This window comes from Phocoena phocoena, chromosome 13 (assembly GCF_963924675.1).
Source record: "Phocoena phocoena chromosome 13, mPhoPho1.1, whole genome shotgun sequence".
Lineage (NCBI taxonomy): Eukaryota > Metazoa > Chordata > Mammalia > Artiodactyla > Phocoenidae > Phocoena > Phocoena phocoena.
Window position 1 is genome coordinate 24,098,337 of NC_089231.1, and position 19,684 is coordinate 24,118,020.

Below are 19,684 nucleotides of genomic sequence, written 5' to 3' on the forward strand. Positions count from 1 at the left end.
AGTTTGAGGAGGATAGGTGTTAGCTCTTCTTTAAATGTCTGATGGAATTCGCCTGTGAAGCCATCTGGTCCTGGGCTTTTGTTTCTTGGGAGTTTTTCAATCACATTTTCAATTTCAATGCTTTTGATTGGTTTGTTCATATTTTCTGTTTCTTCCTGATTCAGTCTTTGAAGGTTGTACTTTTCTAAGAAATTGTTTACTTTTTCCAGGTTGTTCATTTTATTGGTATATGGTGTTTGTAGCAGTCTCTCCTGATCCCTTGTATTTCTGCAGTGTCAGTTGTTACTTCTCCTTTTTCATTTCTAATTCTTTTTTTAAAATTTTTTTAGTTTTTATAAAGTTTCTTTTTTTGATTTATTTATCTTGGCTGTATTGGTTCTTCGTTGCTTCACACAGGCTTTCTCTAGTTGCGGTGAGTGGGGGATACTCTTCGTTGTGGTGCGTGGTCCTCTCACTGCAGTGGCCTCTCTGTTGTGGAGCACGGGCTCTGGGGCGTGTGGGCTTCAGTAGTTGTGGCGCATGGACTTCAGTAGTTGTGGCTGGTGGGCTGTAGAGCACAGGCTCAGTAGTTGTGGCGCATGGGCTTAGTTGCTCTGCAACATATGGGTTGGGATGTTCCCAGACCAGGGCTTGAACCCGTGTCCCCTGCATTGGCAGGCGGATTCTTAACCACTGCACCACGAGGGAAGCCTTCTAATTCTGTTGATTTGAGTCTTCTCCCTTTTTTTCTTGATGAGTCTGGTCTGGCTAATGGTTTATCAATTTCGTTTATCTTCTCAAAGAACCAGCTTTTACTTTTATTGATCTTTGCTATTGTTTCCTTCATTTCTTTTTCATTTATTTCTGATCTGATCTTTATGATTTCTTTCCTTCTGCTAACTTTGCGGTTTTTTTGTTCTTCTTTCTCTAATTGCTTTAGCTATAAGTTTAGGTTGTTTATTTGAGATTTTTCTTGTTTCTTGAAGTAGGATTGTATTACTATAAACGTTCCTCTTAGAGTTGCTTTTGCGGCATCCCATCGGTTTTAGGTCATCGTGTTTTCATTATCACTTGTCTCTAGGTATTTTTTGATTTCCTCTGTGATTTCTTCAGTGATCTCTTGGTTATTTAGTGGTGTATTGTTTAACCTCCATGTGTTTGTATATTTTACAGTTTTTTTCCTGTAATTGATACCTAGTCTCATAGCATTGTGGTCAGGAAAGATGCTTGATACGGTTTCAATTTTCTTAAATTTACCAAGGCTTGATTTATGACCCAAGATATGATCTGTCCTGGAGAATGTTCCATGAGCACTTGAGAAGAAAGTGTATTCTGTTGTTTTTGGATGGAATGTCCTATAAATATCAGTTAAGTCCACCTGGTGTAATATGTCATTTAAAGCTTGTGTTTCCTCATTTATTTTCATTTTGGAGGATCTGTCCATTGGTGAAGGTGGCGTGTTAAAGTCCCCTACTCTTATTGTGTTAATGTCTATATCCCCTTTTATGCCTGTTAGCATTTGCCTTATGTATTGAGGTGCTCCTATGCTGGGTGCATAAATATTTACAATTGTTATGTCTTCTTCTTGGATTGATCCTTTGATCATTATGTAGTGTCCTTCTTTGTCTCTTGTAATAGTCTTTGTTTTAAAGTCTGTTTTGTCTGATATGAGTATTGCTACTCCAGCTTTCTTTTGATTTCCATTTGCATGGAATATCTTTTTCCACCCCCTCACTTTCAGTCCGTATGTGTCCCTAGGTCTGAAATGGGTATCTTCTAGACAGCATATATATGGGTCTTATTTTTGTATCCATTCAGCCAGTCTGTGTCTTGTGGTTGGAGCATTTAATCCATTTACATTCAAGGTAATTATCGATATGTATGTTCCTGTTACCATTTTCTTAATTGTTTGGGGGTTTTTTTTGTGGGTCTTTACTTGGTTATAGGTTTTTCTCCTTAATCACTTTAAATATGACCTGCCACTCCCTTCTGGCTTTCTGAGTTTCTGCTGAATATCAGCTGTTAACCTTATGGGGATTCCCTTGTATGTTATTTGTTGCTTTTCCCTTGCTGCTTTTAATATTTTTTCTTTGTAATTAATTTTCGATAGTTTGATTAATATGGATCTTAGTGTGTTTCTCCTTGGATTTATCCTGTATGGGACTCTCTGCACTTCCTGTTCTTGATTGACTGTTTCCTTTCCCATGTTAGGGAAATTTTTGACTATAATCTCTTCAAATATTTTCTCAGACACTTTCTTTTTCTCTTCTTCTTCTGGGACCCCTATAATTCAAATTCTGATGCGTTTAATGTTGTCCCAGAGGTCTCTTGAGACTGTCCTCAATTCTTTTCATTCTTTGCTCTTTATTCTGCTCTGCAGCTGTTATTTCCACTATATTATCTTCCAGGTCACTTATCCATTCTTCTGCCTCAGTTATTCTTCTGTTGATTCCTTCTACAGTATTTTTAATTCCATTTATTATGTTGTTCATCATTGTTTGCTTGCTCTTTAGTTCTTCTAGGTCCTTGTCAAACGTTTCTTGTATTTTCTCTGTTCTGTTTCCAAGATTTTGGATCATCTTTACTATCATTACTCTGAATTCGTTTTCAGGTAGACTGCCGATTTCCTCTTCATTTGTTTGGTCTTGTGGGTTTTTTCCCTTGTTCCTTCATCTGCTGCATATTTCTCTGTCTTCTCATTTTGTTTAACTTACTGTGTTTGGGGTTTCCTTTTCACAGTCTGAAGGTTCATAGTTCCTGTTATGTTTGGTGTCTGCCCACAGTGGGTGAGGTTGGTTCAGTGGGTTGTGTAGACTTCCTGGTGGAGGGACTGGTGCCTTTGTTCTGGTGGGTGGATCTGGATCTTGTCCTTCGGGTGGGCAGGGCTGTGTCTGGTGGTGTGTTTTGGCGTGTCTGTGAACTTAGTATGACTCTAGGCAACGTGACTGCTAATGGGTTGTGTTGTGTTCCTGTCTTGCTAGTTGTTTGGCATGGGGTGTCCGGCGCTGGAGCTTGCTGCCCGTTGGGTGGAGCTGTGTCTTAGTGTTCAGGTGGAGATCTCTGGGAGAGCTCTCACCGATTGATATTACTTGGGGCTGGTAGTTCTCTGGTGGTCCATTGTCCTGGACTCGGCTCTCCCACCTTGGAAGCTCAGACCTGACACGCGACCAGAGCACGAAGACCCTGCCAGCCACATGGCTTGGAAGAAAAGGAAGAAGAAGGAAAAAAAAAGAACGAACAGATACTACCCCAAACCAAATGGTAAAAGCAAAACTAAACAGACAAAATCACATAAAGGAACATACACATACACACTCACAAAAAGAAAAAAAAAAGGGAAAAAAATTTTTGTAAATAGTAAGAAAATAAAAATTTAGAAAAAAGAAAGAGAGCAGCCCAATCAGTAAACAAATCCACCAATGACAGCAAGCACTAAAAACTAAACTAAGATAAACATAACACCAGAAACAAATCAGACGCAGAAAGCAAACCCCAAGTCTCCAGTTGCTCCCAAAGTCCACCACCTGAACTTTGGGAACATTCATTGTCTATTCAGGTATTCCACAGATGCTGGGTTTATCAAGTTGATTGTGGGATTTAATCTGCTACTCATTAGGGTGAATAGAGAAATTCCCCTTTCTCTTCTTTGTTCACACAGCTCCTGGGGTTCAGCTTTGGTTTTGGTCTGTCCTCTGCGTGTAGGTTGCCCTCAGGTGTCTGTTTCCCACCCAGACAGGAGGAGGTTAAAGCAGCAGCTCGTTAGGACTCTCTTGCTCACTCAGGCTGGGGACAGGGCGGGGTATGGGAGTCACAACTGGAATGTGGGCCACGCCTGCGGCAACGGAGGCCATCATAACATCGCAGCAGACTGAGGTGTGCAGTGTGTTCTCCCAGGGGTGTTGTACCTGGATCATGGGACCCTGCCAGTGGCAGGCTGCACAGGCTCCCGGCGGCCGGTGTGGGTCGTGACCTGTGCTTGCACACAGGCTTCTTAGTTGCAGCAGCAGTTCACGTCCATCTCTGGAGTCTGAGCTGGTAGCCACGGCTCACGCCCGTCTCTGGAGCTCACTTAGACGGTTCCCTGCCTTCTGTGGGCACACAGAGCAGGAATCCCGTCTCCTTGCACACCGAAAAACAATGGTCTCTTGCCTCTTAGGCAGTTCCAGACTTTTTCCCGGACTCCCTCCCGGCTAGCTGTGGCACACTAGCCCCCTTCAGTCTGTGCTCACGCTGCTGACCCCAGCCCTCTCCCTGTGCTCCGACCGAAGCCGAGCCTCAGCCTGCAGCCCCGCCCGCCCGGCGGGTGAGCAGACAAGCCCCTCGGGCTGGTGAGTGCTGGTCGGCACTGATCCTCTGTGAGGGAATCTCTCCGCTTTGCCCTCTGCACCCCTGTTGCTGTGCTCTCCTCCGTGGCTCCGAAGCTTCCCCTCCGCCACCCCGTCTCCACCAGTGAAGTGGCTTCCTAGTGTGTGGAAATTTTTCCTCCTTCACGGCTCCCTCCCACTGGTGCAGGTCCCGTCCCTATTCTTTTGTCTCTGTGTTTTCTTTTTTCTTTTGCCCTACCCAGGTACGTGGGGAGTTTCTTGCCTTTTGGGAGGTCTGAGGTCTTCTGCCAGCGTTCAGTAGGTGTTCTGTAGGAGTTGTTCCACGTGTAGATGTATTTCTGATGTATTTGTGGGGAGGAAGGTGAACTCCATGTCTTACTCCTCCGCCACGTTGAAGGTCTCCCCATTGTTAATGGCACGTAAAAGTATTATGACTGCAGTGCTACTGATATGTACAATATCATGCCTTAGTTGTGTTATAGGTACATAGCAGTGCCTTGAGCTTAAATAGGTAGCTCCTCCCTTCTAAGGGATCCCCAGCAAGAGGAAGGCCTCTGTGGGTTGGGCTGCTGGTGTTGCTGAGTCTGGAGGTGTCAGCTGAGCCCCTGCAAGCTGGGATTTTGTGTTCATATTTGCCATTTAATTTTTATAATTGAGTTTATTTGCTCTAAGATCCTGTGCCCACCCAAAGGGGAGAAATAGATCACAGGGAAGACTTGTCTTTGGTGTGAAGGTGCACTTGTCCGTGGGTGGATGGGGATCCGTAGGACTCCATCTCCTATTTCTGGTGCCAGCGCCTGACCTGTGTGTCTCCTTCCTCCCCGTGCGGCCGTGGATTCCTTTGAGAACATCTGACAGCTTTTCAGCGAGGACAGGTCCCATCGCAGGGGGGCTGTGCAACCTGGGGCCCTAGACAAGCACTCTCGGGGAGTCTCCTCCCCTTCTGCTTCCTTCCGGGTGCGCTATGCTGTTTTCTCTTTTTTTTAATCCTTGTTCCTTCTCAGAAGCTAATTTACTTTTTCAAACCTTGTCATAAAGCGGTCATACTTAGAAAGCGATTCACCTCCTCCTGGGGAGAGAGAAATGCCACGCACGGTTCCTCCTCTGTCTGCCCAGTCAGTGCCGGCTTCACATGCTGTGGGCAGAGTTCAGGATGGCAAGTTAGATAAGGTGGGCTCAGCGTGAACCAGCTGCTGTCTAACTGGGCCGTTTGTGGCCAAGTAAAAGCACTTACAGACCACCCTGAAGGTACATACACCTGCTCCTCAACCGTTCTGGTCTGCTGAGAAGTCATTCTCTTTCTTTTCTGGTAAGAAGGTATGTAATGAATGCTTAGGAGACTAAAACCAAAAACTTCACAGGAAAGCAGGTGACTTGAATCTGGAGGTACTCTTTCTGATCCATCAGGTTAATGACACTATTTCTTAATCCGGGAGAAAGTGGCAACATTTGGTGGAAACTGGGATTTACATTGAACTATTTACTGTCATCTCCCTTTCCCAATCATGGTGTTCTTCTGACTTGTCTCCTGTGGGCTTCAGACACCTTCCAGCCGTCTTTCAGAAACCTTCAGAAAAGATACCTTTCAGAAACCCACTGAATCTTTTGTTTTCAGTTACTTGAAAGTGGGTGTCATGCTTGATACTCTACCTCTGTGACCCTAACGACCTCCTCTCATTTCAAACTAATTCCTGTTTTTAGGCTTTATTTACAAACAATATGACTATGGGAAGTGATTCTTCCATGGCATCTGAAAACTCCAGCATTTTTTAAATATTTTGAGTTTCCTACCCAAATCCCTGACCACCAAACTCTGGAGAGGGAGGATACCATCTATCCCAATGTCTCACTCGTTGTTTCTCAGCCCTAGATGTGGGGATACCTTGATGCACATAGAAGGTGCCCTTGGGATGACCTAATGTTTTTAATGTTCTTACTCCTCCTTGTCACCTGTGAGCAAAAGAGAGCGTGTGGCAGCTGCAGAGAGCGGGAGGGAAGGTGGGGTTAGGTTTCTGAATACATTAAAGCCCACTGATTAAGAGGAAAGGGATAAGGAATTATCTTCCTCTCTGAATTAGGTTGGGAATGTGCAACAAGCAAGTAAGAGTGGGATTGCTGCCCCCTCCCCTGCAAGTAGGTACTGATTCCTTCAGCTGGGATGACTGTCCGTAGATAAACTGTAGCACCTAGCTAGAGTGTTACTGGGTCACCAGTCAGGCTCATTCTAGAGACAACTGGAAGGAGTTCCATAGTATAAATGAGCCACTCCAGATTTTTGTATAAATGTTTAATATGTTACTATAGAATCAGCAGCTAGAGTGAATAAACAGTCACTTCTGTGTACATAAGCAAGCAGTGTGTGAGCCAGCATCATACATACATACCTCCCCTTATCATGATGTTCTGAAGGGTAGTTAGTTCAGATGGTAGAAAAGGCTGTGAGCACCTACGTAAGTTGCTTGGGCCACAGCTGCCTCCACCACAGCTGTGGTGAGCCCCCTGCTCAGAGGCCCTTCTCTCAGGCTCTCCTGAACAGTTCCAGATACCCAGTGCCCCGTTAGAAGCACGGCTTCCCTACATCTCGCTCCCCTGCCCCAGCTCCAAAAAGTGCAGAGCAAGCAACACTCAGGGCAATTTAGCCAACCCAAGCCAAGCTCTTTTCCTTAACTAAGGATCTGTGAAGCTGCCTGCAGGGTATTTCTTACCAGGCAAGGGATGGAAATCAATAGGAGAGAGCCAGGCAGCTTTTGGCTGGGGTTTCCTTTTCATGTTGCATTAACCAGCATTTGCCTCTACAGGCTTAGTTAATTACAATCGTAACCCTTTATTCCTCTCTCCTTCTCGAGGCAATGAGAAATAAATGGTTCCAATTTGGGAAGAATACACATTTATTTGTCTTTGACCTGAGCCTTCAAAATGCCAAGATAGCAGGAGGCTTTGGCTATGGCCAGCTCATTCTTGAAGAGGACAGTTGGCCTAGGGGACTTTGGGAGCAAGGCAGGGATAGATTCCTCAGATAATGCTGAGGAATGGTGAGGGAGAGGATGCCGAGGGACGTTTGAGCCCCAGGAGCAGGAAATGGGGTTTGCTGGGATTTTATATCTTCCTCAGTTCTTGTGTTACTTTCTGTGTCTCTTATGGTATTTCCTAACTTTAAATTTGCATCCAGCTCTACTCAGTGCTTTTTGATGATTTAAAAAGTGTTTTTAAATTGTAGTTAAAAAAAAACACACAATATAAAATTTACCATCTTAACCGTTTTTACGTGTACAGTGCAGTAATGTTAAGTATATTCATATTGATGTGCAGTAGATCTCTAGAACTTTTTCATCTTGGAAAACTGAAACTCTATACATTAAACAACTCCCATCTTCCCTCACCCAGCCCCTGGCAACCACCATTCTATGTTCTGTCTCTATGATTTTTTTTTTTTTTTTTTTTGCGGTACGCGGGCCTCTACTGTTGTGGCATCTCCCTTTGCGGAGCACAGGCTCTGGACGCGCAGGCTCAGCGGCCATGGCTCACGGGCCCAGCCGCTCCGCGGCATGTGGGATCTTCCCGGACCAGGGCGTGAACCCGTGTCCCCTGCATCGGCAGGCGGACTCTTAACCACTGCGCCACCAGGGAGGCCCTTGTCTCTATGATTTTGATACTTCCACAGACTTCATGTAAATGGAATCATAGTATCTATCTTCTGGGACCATCTTATTTCACTTAGCATAACGTCCTCAAGATTCAACCATGTTGTAGCATGTGACAGGATTTCCTTTTTTTTTTAAAGGTGAATGATACTGCATCGTATGCATGTACCACATATTATTTATCTATCCATTGATGGACATTTGGGCTGCTTCTGCCTCTTGGCTATTGTGAAAATGCTGCAATGACCAAGGAAGGGTGTGCAAATATCTCTTCTTTTAGACTTCTTGGATATATAACCAGAAGTAGGATTGCTGGATCATATAGTAATTCTATTTTTAATTATTTGAGGAACATCCATGTTGTTTTTTATAGTAGCTGCACCATTTTACATTTTTACCAGTAGTGCCCAGGGGTTCCAGTTTCTCCACATCCTTGCTAACACTTGTTGTTTTCTGTTTTTTTTGACAGTGGCCATCCCAATAGGTACGAGGTGGTATCTCGTGGTTTTGATATGCATTTCTCTAATGATTTATGATGGTCTTTTCATATGCTTCTTGGCCATTCATATATCTTCTTGGAGAAATGTTTTAAGTTCTTTGACCATTTTTAAATCAAGTTATTTACTTTTTTTTTTGAGTTGTAGGATTTCTTTATATATTCTGGATATTAACCCCTTTTCAGAAATATGATTTGCAAACATGTTCTACAATTCTGTAAGTTGCCTTTAATGATATATTTTAAGTAAATTTCTTAGGCTCACCATTTGCCTTCATCATTTTGATGGAAATTCTTTTTTTTTTTGATGGAAATTCTTTGTGTCTTTGTTATGTTTTGTTTTCTTGGTCTCACTCTTCAAAATAGACTTACAGATAATTTCACAATCCTAAGTTATTTATTTGGAGAAGACTACCCATCCCCTCTCTGTCTAGTATGGAAAGGTTTCATGGCGAATGGAGGGGGAGAAGTCAGTGATTGCATTTACCCTGCAGCCTGTGAACAGTGACCCAACCTTGGACAGCCCAGAAGATTCCTGGACATGTCTTCTTCAGGGTAGACATGCATAGCTGGCCCCAGTGTTCTCAGATCCAGCAGATCACCCGAAGCAATTGGGTTCTCCCTGGAATCTCTGAGTCTCCCAGGAGAGCCATGTAACTCAGAGTGCTCGAAAGTCAAGCTCAACCTTCCAGAATTGCTCTGACACAGCCCTTTGGAGCATTCCTGGAACCAAACACCACTACATAGTCTTAAAGCTTGGATAAATTCCCATTTCTCTCTGTTCATGCCAGCACCCCCATGAATTCACCCTCCTTTAAATTTTTGTAACACATAAAATCTCTACTAGTTGGAAGGTTTCATATACTGGTTTCATGTTATCCTCCTAATAGCTCTGTTGGGCAGGGTCCATGACTTGCTCTTCTTTGCAGCCCTTACAGTTCCTGGGACAGTTGACTGATGGATTGGGAGAGGGTTACCATATGGTGGGCATCTTTCTGTCCCACATTAGATTTTCAGACATGGAGAAGAGCCGGGAATTGGAGCACACTGCAAACTGAATGGACTTGGTCCTCCAGAAGAACTGTTCTTGACCTTGGGATGTGAGCAGTGCCTAGAACTGTGCTGTCCCTGAAGGACAAGTCCTATGTGGGGACATCTGGGCACAGAGAGAAGCACGTGAGCAGAATTCAAGTCCTGCCATTCTTAGGTGCAGCTGGCACCCCAGGATTATTTAGTAAAGAGATCAGAAGGGTTGGCCTCCCTAACAGACTGCAAGGTGCCCTTGTGAGGTTTCATGGGCTTCAGGAGGGAAAGAGACCTTGAGAGGACTTGTTTGACTTTTAGTACTCATTCCCTAGAAGCCCCCCTCTATGTCTAACCTATATCACATATCTTTTCTTTTGACCTTTGGTAGAAGGATAGAGAGAGGTCTTGGTGAAATAGAAAGACAAGCCTGAGCTGAGAAAGTCTAGTTCCTTTGACCTGTGCTCCAGGGGAAGAACTGTTTCCCAACCTTCAAAGCATCTCATTGCCTCTCTGCTCTGGAATGAATGGTTCGTGGAGGTTAATAATTAACTCAGAGTGATGGGTTGACTTCTATTTATTGCAGTTTCACTTTCCCACAGACACTGCCTTATTTTTATAGAGGTGCTTGTATCCCTTACCCCATCCTGAAGTCGGGTAGAATGAGAAGGGAATTCTCTACTTTTCTACTACGTTTTTGAAGATAGGGGAACATTGAAGTAGGGGTGATAATTGTACCACCGTGAGTACAGATCTCAGGTCTCAGCATCAAATCCTATTTCATGTTTTGACCTTCCTCCCACCCAAGGATTCTAGTCTAAATATTCCCAACATTGATTTTAGAAGAGAAATCCAATTCCCTCTCATATATACATTTCTTTGTGATATTTTAATCTTGTGAACTATAAATTGATCCATTGTGTTTATTTTAAAAAGTCATCTCTATTGATGGCAAGAATTACTACAAATACAATTTAATTTAGAGAAGTTGCCCTATCTCCCTATCTGTGGTTTTCTTAGACATTTTCCAAGCTACCCAAACCCCTCATTCATGTCTGGCCCTCCTGCATTACAGTAATTACACTAGACGGCAGAGGAATTGTTACCAGATAATATCTTAGAAATAGAGAAATTATCAGCTAATTTCAGGCCCTCTCAAATTAATGAGAATGTTCCTTGTGGAGTGCTACCAATGTAAACCTTTAAAAAATGACAAGTGGGAGATATTTAAATCCTTTATCTGTGGAGCCCAGTCCAAGCTCAGCAAACACGCCCATGTGCTGTTATCTGGCCGGTTGCTAGGGTAGCTCTTTTATCGTCCTTCTAGGCTTTATTAATGAAATTTCCTCTGGGACTTGGCTGTCATCATCAACCTTTCTTGGGGTGTGACGGGATTATAGGGGGAGGAAATGAGGTCCTAGGAGGCATAACTCGGGCTATAGGACCATCCTCTGGGCTGGGAGGACCCTAATCCAGGGTAAGGACTGGAAGAGCCAGTGCCTCCCTCCTGCATGGTCTGGAGTGCCTCCAGCTTGGATTTTGCACCTTTGATCGTGTTTTATTGACCTAGAATTACTTCTCTTCTGTGGGCATGACCAAAGGCTGTGCTTTAATGTGGTTGTCTCCAAGCAGTTGATTCCTTTGATCTCAAGATGATTTCCCACTTCTCCGCGTCTTATACCTTGGTGGGGGAGGTGGGCACAGAGGAGGAGAAGCCTGATGTGTTCTGGGCACTGAGCCAACCCTGTTGGGCATCTGATGCATTTATTTTTGCTGGTTCTGCTGTTTATGGTGCTGCCTTTCCACCACCACTACCGTCCCCAACCCCACCAGGGGCAGCTCCAACATTTCTATTAGGGAGTGGTAGTTCAGCCTGTTTGGAAGGGCTGGCATAAATTTATGTAAGACTGAGAAAATTCAGTCACCCATACAAAGAGTGAGAGGGCTAGCGATGTGAGGTTATGAAGGCTGAAGCCTGTGTCCCCAGCCTGGGGTCACTCGGCATCACCCCTCTCCCAGTCTCCACGTGCTCAAACACTTCCTCCCCTGGGAAGTTCTCCTCTCCTCCACAGCCCTTCCTAGTCATCTCTTCCTTCTTTATGTATTTATTTATTTATGCTCATAATCAAAACTTTATTGAAAAACTGACTTCAAAATAGAGCATTGTTGTATACCTTACAAAATTAAACATAATTGCATCATCTTGGTAGATTAACTAGAATTACTAAACAGATAAGGCTTTCTGTGATAGAACCCAGATTCAGGAAGTCGCATGGATCATTAGTGGTGCTTTCTTCTACATGAACGCCCTTCTGTGAGCCTGGCCTTTCCTCCCATCAGCTGGCACAACACTGTTGAACAACCAACACAAAGCACCACTCTCTGAGCATGGCTGAAAACTGTGGTAATCCTGTAGCAACCTGGACATTTTACATCCATAAAGAATTTGGGCTTTGAACCAGCCAGTTTTTTTTTTTTTTATGTTTTTTCTTTTCTTCTTCCAAGGAAGGATGCAGTAAATCTCTAGCCAAAGGCATGTTGAGGCTTTCGCAAGCCCAGCCTGTCCAAAGCAGCAGCACTCACCTGGGCGCGTGGCGTCCTCTTCATTTATTCTTTCTTTCTTTCTTTTGTTCTTTCGTTCTTTTTCTTTCTTTCTTTTTTCTTTTTTAATTTTTTATTGACTTATTTATTTTTCATTCTTTCTTAAATGGAACTTTTATTCCTTTCTGAGTTAATGTGGTCTCAGAAATCACTCTCTCTGGGTTCAAATATTGGCTCTTCTGTCTACTGACTCTCTGACTTCAGACAGGTTATTTAGTTTCTTCAGCAGTAGGATGGGATTAGTAATAGACCCGAGCTCTTGTTTGTTGTGGGTGTTCAGGGAGCTCATGAAGCATCTGGGGCTTGGTGCTCTATAGGTGCTCATTTACAAGGTCCCTGCCAGCTCATTCAGCATGGTGCGTGAATGAGAAAAAGGTACCTCTTCCTCCTCGATTTCTTCCCCTTCTTACCCCCTCAACCTGATGCCTTTGCTCTGCGAACATGGTGGCCCCACTCATTTGTAGCTGAAGCTGCTGATGCTATAATAATGCTTCCAGCTTGGTGGGTGATCACATCCGTTCAGTTGTACAGGTGAATCTCATCTCCACACGCCATTGGTCATTTGAAGTCCTCTCATTTCCACCTTCCTTAATGTCTTTAGAACATTCCCATTACTTGGCCACCACCAGCCTAAGCCATGACCTGACTGGATCTTTCCTGAATTACTGCTCCAATAATAACTGCCTTACTCGACCTCCTGCATTCAGTCTCGCACACCTTCCCACAAATCACAGTGTTTCTAAGATGCAAGTATGGTTGTCATTTCTTTTCTTTTTAATAAACTTATTTTATTTATTCTTGGCTGCACTGGGTTGTTGGCGGTGCGCGGTTTTCTCTAGTTGCGGCGAGCGGGGGCTACTCTTCACTGTGGTGCGCAGGCTTCTCATTGCGGTGGCTTCTCTTGTTGCGGTGCATGGGCTCTAGGTGTTCATGCTTCATAGTTGTGGTATGCGGGCTCAGTAGTGGTGGCTCACAGGCTTTAGAGTGCAGGCTCAGCAGTTGTGGCACACAGGCTTAGTTGCTCTGTGGCATGTGGGATCTTCCCGGACCAGGGCTTGAACCCATGTCCCCTGCATTGGCAGGCGGATTCTTAGCCATTGCACCACCAGGGAAGCCCTGGTTGTCATTTCTTAATTTAAAATCCTTCAAATTTTCCCCATTTCTCCTGGTGAAATCCAAACCCCTCAAGTGTAGCATGCAAGGTCTGCAGGTGGGACTGTGCCTGGCTGTGCTGTGCCGTGTCTCATCACCTTACCTGCCCTCCTCTCTGCAGGCTCCACCTCTTCTCCAACTCCCTTCCCCAGCAGTGATCGAGCCATATTGCAAACATTTCAGTTGAGTAGTTGATGTCAGTATTGATGATCTAAAGTATAAAGAGCTCAAATAAGTCCATTTTTAAAGTTAAAACCCAACAAATACTTCACCAATCACAGACAGTTCACAAGGTACAGACAACTAGTACACACACACACACACACACACACACACACACAGAAAGATGTTGAGCTCTATCAATAATCAAAAGATATTAAAAATCAAAGAACAACATTTTTCGTATAATAATTAACCAAAGATTTTTAAAAGTTAATCTACATTACTGACCAAAGATCTGTGATGCATTAATACTCCCAGTGAGGGGCAATGAGAACGTACCTGATTGGAGCACAAGGGAACTTTTGGGGTGATTATGGTGATAAAAATTGTTCTATATCTGGATTGTGATGATGGACACATGTAGTATAGTATTTATCAGAAACTCATTGAAATATATCTTTCAAATTGGTGCATCTTATCGTACATAAACTCTAAGTCAAACATGAATTTAAAGACAACATGATTAACCAGGATTAGGTGAACAAGATGCTTTCATACATTGGGAGGCTGGGGTGGGGGTAGGGTGATAACATCAATTGGCTCCATCTTTCTGGAAGGTAATTTTCTTCTACCATTTAAGAAAACAAACTCCAACATGGTAATTTTCCTTCTAGAATAGCATCTTAAAGATCATGAATTCAAAGATGTATATCCAATATTTGTCACAGCAGTGATAACAGCTAAAAACTGCAAAAAGAACCAAAATGTTCTACAATAGGTGATTGGTTAAATTATGATTCGTCTGCATGGGGGCCACTGCGAGCCCAGGAGAAGGCTTTGTGTGAATTGGAAAAAGGCATCCCTTCTGGGGCAAATGCTCCCTCCCAGACTTGAGGGGGGCATCAGCTAAATTCTGGCCCCACTGGTCCCCTCACCTGGGCACCTGTACAATCCTCAGGCCTAAAGCAGCATCTGTGATCCATACGAGGGTCCATGAGGCAGACATTAAAACTGATGTCGTTCAGGACTTCCCTGGTGGCTTAGTGGTTAAGAATCTGCCTGCCAGTGCACAGGACACAGGTTCGATCCCTGGTCCGGGAAGATCCCACGTGCTGCGGAGCAACTAAGCCCATGCACCACAACTACTGAACCTGCACTCTAGAGCCCGCGAGCCACAACTACTGAGGCCCACGCACCTAGAGCCCATGCACTGCAACTACTGAGCCCACATGTGGCAACTACTGAAGCCCATGCACTCTAGGGTCCATGTGCCGTAACTACTGAGCCCACATGCTGCTACCACTGAAGTCCACCTGCCTAGAGCCTGTACTCTGCAACAAGAGAATGCAATGAAGAGTAGCCCCTGCTCACCGCAGCTAAAGAAAGGCTGTGGGCAGCAACGAAGACTCAATGCAGCCAAAAAACAGACCCAACACGGCCAAAAAACAATAAATAAATAAATAAAACTGATGCCTTTGAAGAACAATGGCATGGGAAAATGTTGAATAATGAATGGGGAGTTAAATGACAAATATAGGTATAATTTTACATATAATTCTACTTTTCTTCAAAAATGTAAAATCACTAGAAGGAAACATACCAAAATGTAACTGGTGGTTAACATGAGTGATAGAATCATGGGTGACTTTCTCTTTTTTACACCTGCTTTTTCCGAATGTCCTGCTGTCAGTACTTTTTCTAATTGTGAAAAAGATGTACATTCTCACTTTCCTATTTAATAGGACTCTGTCGTGCTAATGCCGGCAACAGTGGTCTCTTTGGGCACAAGAGCAGATGGGAATTGTGTGCTGGAGTTAAGGCTAGAGCCGGATGGTAGCAGAGGATGAGGGCTGCCTTGCTGAAGTCCCAGTGATTCCTTTGGTAAAAGGAGATGTCTCTTACTTTATCCTCTGCTCTTCCCATTCTGCAGGTTTGAGACGTTTGACGTGAACAGCTTTGAGCAGTTTTGTATCAACTATGCGAATGAGAAGCTCCAACAACAGTTCAACTTGGTAGGTTTTTCTGGACCCGGACATGTCGGGTCGGGGAGACCTCTCTCCCCACCAGGGAGTGACAGACAGCCCGGCCTACTTCTCTTCTGTCCAGGGTCAGTGGGCTCTAGCTCTGCCTTGACCTGCCCTTGGTTTCCTGGTGGTGCCCCAGCTCTAGGCAGGTGCTCCCCACTGCTCAGAAGAAGGTCAGTGATCCTCTCCTTGGCTTTGACTCCCACTCTTTTGACCCCGAGCTTCTGGGGTATTTGAGCAATTGAAAGCCAGCTATGAGGCTTCTCGCTACTGGTTGAGGTATGACATTACAGGTGATTATTGGAGTGTCCTAGGGAAGGGTTCACATGGGAGTGAGGATCACCTAACTGAGCTTTTTTCTTCTGCATTCATGACTGTGACTTGTGCCTAAACCTTTTCTAGCGAGTGTGTACCATCCTCCAGGGCTCAGAACCCATGTGGTTGAAGCTCAGGGGAGTTGAAAGTTAAGGTGTGTCTATAGTTCACTAACCTTGACCTTTCACTTCTTACACCAGCATGTATTCAAGTTGGAGCAAGAGGAATACATGAAGGAGCAGATCCCTTGGACCTTGATTGATTTTTATGATAACCAACCTTGTATTGACCTCATAGAAGCTAAGCTGGGCATCTTGGACCTGTTGGATGAAGAATGTAAGGTAAAACTGTTGATGCTATCATTGAATCAGTTCAATTATAGGCTTGGGGTGTGGGGCAGAGGACAGCTCTGTGGTGCAGGGGAACATGTGAGATCTCAAAGCTGGAATTTCATCTGTGATTAGCTGGCCTTCAGTTTGCTGGGAGAAGCATTGGTGTCTATTCTGCGTACTAGAAGATACCAGAAGGTAACACGTTGAGTATGACTGGCAGGTATTTCTGCATTGGTGAACATGTGCTTCTTTTGGCAGAGACTGGGTGTTGCGGATTGGCATGATGTGATGGTGGTATGGATTTGGTGCCCCAGATCACCTAGGTGCTGAGAGAAGGACCCCGACTTGTAGACAGGCATCCCAGAGAGTGTGGGTCAAGAGCACAGGGTCATCTTTACCATGCCAGATGGCTTGGGAGCGATAAGAGCCACATGCTTGGTAGCAGGTGAAAGCTGTAGATTTCCCCCATGTAGCTTGTCATGGATGCTACCTGCTATAACAGGAAGAGGCCTGAGTTGCCAACATGGAGAGAAACAGGCAGCCTTGGAAATGTGGGGCAGGGGAACTGGGTGTTATCAGTCACCTAACTACTTTGGCCTTTGGTTCTCTGCTCTATGAATTGAGGGGGTTTGGTGTTTGGTGATCAGGGGATAAATGTATGCCAGCTCCTCCAGTGATGGAAACTCTAATCAAAAGGTGTAGAAGCCACACGTGGTTCTCAGTATTGAAACGGAAGAGCCCAGTTGAGTTTACTTTCTGGTCTCCCATGTCTTCCCTCTAAAGGGTGGCTTGTGGCTTGATGGTTTAGGAGGAGCAGATGTTTCTCTTCCAGAAGGACTCTCCAAGTTTCGTTGCCTTTGAAAGTGAGAAGGAACAATTAATAAGACAGTGGAAGACAGAATGAAAATACACTGAAATCCACAGCACATTTTTTTTAGTGGTGAGAGTGGGCACCCTTGTCTTGTTTCTGATCTTAGAGGAAATGCTTTCAGTTTTTCACAACTAAGAATGATATTGGAGAGGAACCAAGATGGCGGAGTAGAAGGACGTGCTCTCACTACGTCTTACGAGAACACCAGAATCACAACTAGCTGCTGGACAATCATTGACAGGAAGACACTGGAACTCACCAAAAAAGATGCCCCACATCCAAAGGCAAAGGAGAAGCCGCAATGAGATGGTAGGAGGGGCGCAATCACAGTAAAATCAGTTCCCATAACTGCTGGATGGGTGACTCACAGACTGGAGAACACTTATAGCACAGAAGTCCACCCACTGGACTGAAGGTTCTGAACCCCACATCGGGCTTCCCAACCTGGGGGTCCGGCAACAGGAGGAGGAATTCCTAGAGAATCAGACTTTGAAGCCTAGTGGGAATTGACTGCAGGACTTTGACAGGACTGGGGGAAACAGAGACTGTACTCTTGGAGGACACACAAAAGTAGTGTGTGCATCAGGACCCAGGGGAAGGAGCAGTGACCCCATAGGAGACTGAACCAGACCTACCTGCTAGTGTTGGAGAGTCTCCTGCAGAGGCGGGTGGGGGGTGGCTGTGGCTCACCGTGGGGATAAGGACACTGGCAACAGAAGTTCTGGGAAGTAATCCTTGGAGTGAGCCCTCCCAGAGTCTGTCATTAGCCCCACCAAAGAGCCCAGGTAGCCTCCAGTGTTTGGTTGCCTCAGGCCAAACAACCAACTGGGAGGGAACCCAGCCGCACCCATCAATAGTCAAGCTGATTAAAGTTTTACTGAGCTCTGCGCACCAGAGCAACAGTCAGCTCTGCCCACCACCAGTCCCTCCCATGAGGAAACTTACACAAGACTCTTAGATAGCCTCATCCACCAGAGGGCAGACAGCAGAAGCAAGAAGAACTACAATCCTGCAGCCTGTGGAACAAAAACCACATTCACAGACAAGATGAAAAGGCAGAGGGCTATGTACCAGATGAAGGAACTAGATAAAACCCCAGAAAAACAACTAAATGAAGTGGAGATAGGCAACATTCCAGAAAAAGAATTCAGAATAATGATAGTGAAGATGATCCAGGACCTCAGAAAAAGAATGGAGGCAAAGATCGAGAAGATGCAAGAAATCTTTAACAAAGACCTAAAAGAATAAAATACAAACAAACAGAGATGAACAATACAATAACTGAAATGAAAACTACACTAGAAAGAATCAATAGCAGAATAACTGAGGCAGAAGAACAGATAAGTGTCCTGGAAGAGAGAATGGTGGAATTCACTGCTGCAGAACAGAATAAAGAAAAAAGAATGAAAAGAAATGAAGGCAGCCTAAGAGACCTCTGGGACAACATTAAACACAACAACATTCGCATTATACGGGTCCCAGAAGGAGAAGAGAGAGAAAGGACCGGAGAAAATATTTGAAGAGATTATAGTGGAAAACTTCCCTAACATGGGAAAGGAAATAGCCACCCAAGTCCAGGAAGCCCAGAGAGTCCCATACAGCATAAACCCAAGGAGAAACACGACGAGACACATAGTAATCAAACTGACAAAAATTAAAGACAAAGAAAAATTATTGAAAGCAGCAAGGGAAAAATGACAACATACAAGGCAACTTTCATAAGGTTAACAGTTGATTTCTCAGCAGAAACTCTACAAGCCAGAAGGGAGTGGCATGGCATACTTAAAGTGAAGAAAGGGAAGAACCTACAACCAAGATGACTCTACCTGGCAAGGATCTCATTCAGATTCAATGGAGAAATCAAGAGCTTTACAGACAAGCAAAAGCTAAAAGAATTCAGCAAAACCAAATCAGCTCTACAACAAGTGCTAAAGGAACTTCTCTAAGTGGGAAACACAAGAGAAGAAAAGGACCTACAAAAACAAACCCAAAACAATTAAGAAAATGGTCATAGGAACATACATATCGATAATTACCTTAAATGTGAATAGATTAAATGCTCCAACCAAAAGACACAGGCTTGCTGAGTGGATACAAAATCAAGACCCATATATATGCTGTATACAAGAGACCCACTTCAGACCTAGGGACACATACAGAGTGAAAGTGAGGGGATGGAAAAAGATATTCCATCCAGATAGAAATCCAAAGAAAGCTGGAGTAGCAATACTCATATCAGATAAAATAGACTTTAAAATAAAGAATGTTACAAGAGACAAGGAAGGACACTGCATAATGACCAAGGGATCAATCCAAGAAGAAGATATAAGAATTATAAATATATATGCAACCAACATAGGAGCACCTCAATACATAAGGCAACTGCTAACAGTTATAAAAGAAGAAATCGACAGTAACACAGTGATAGTTGGGGACTTTAACACCTCACTTACACCAATGGACAGATCATACAAAATGAAAATAAATAAGGAAATAGAAGCTTTAAATGACACAATAGACCAGATAGATTTAATTGATATTTATAGGACATTCCATCCAAAAACAGCAGATTACACTTTCTTCTCAAGTGTGCATGGAACGTTCTCCAGGATAGATCACATCTTGGGTCACAAATCAAACCTCAGTAAATTTAAGAAAATTGAGATCATATCAAGCATCTTTTCTCACCACAACACTATGAGATTAGAAATCAATTACAGGGAAAAAAATGTAAAAAAGACAAACACATGGAGGCTGAACAAT

At 44.0% G+C, this 19,684-nt stretch overlaps 1 protein-coding gene and 1 pseudogene across 1 annotated transcript in view; one reads left to right on the top strand and one right to left on the bottom strand.

Moving 5' to 3' along the window:
* MYO5B (myosin VB) overlaps nucleotides 1–19,684 on the top strand; it is a 230,899-nt gene that overhangs the window by 91,204 nt on the left and 120,011 nt on the right. The window contains exons 10-11 of the mRNA XM_065889991.1: nucleotides 15,310–15,391; nucleotides 15,919–16,059. Coding sequence (XP_065746063.1) covers nucleotides 15,310–15,391; nucleotides 15,919–16,059 — 223 coding nt within the window. The remainder of the gene's footprint in view (nucleotides 1–15,309; nucleotides 15,392–15,918; nucleotides 16,060–19,684) is intronic.
* On the bottom strand, nucleotides 11,745–12,001 carry LOC136133038 (small ribosomal subunit protein eS27-like pseudogene; annotated as a pseudogene).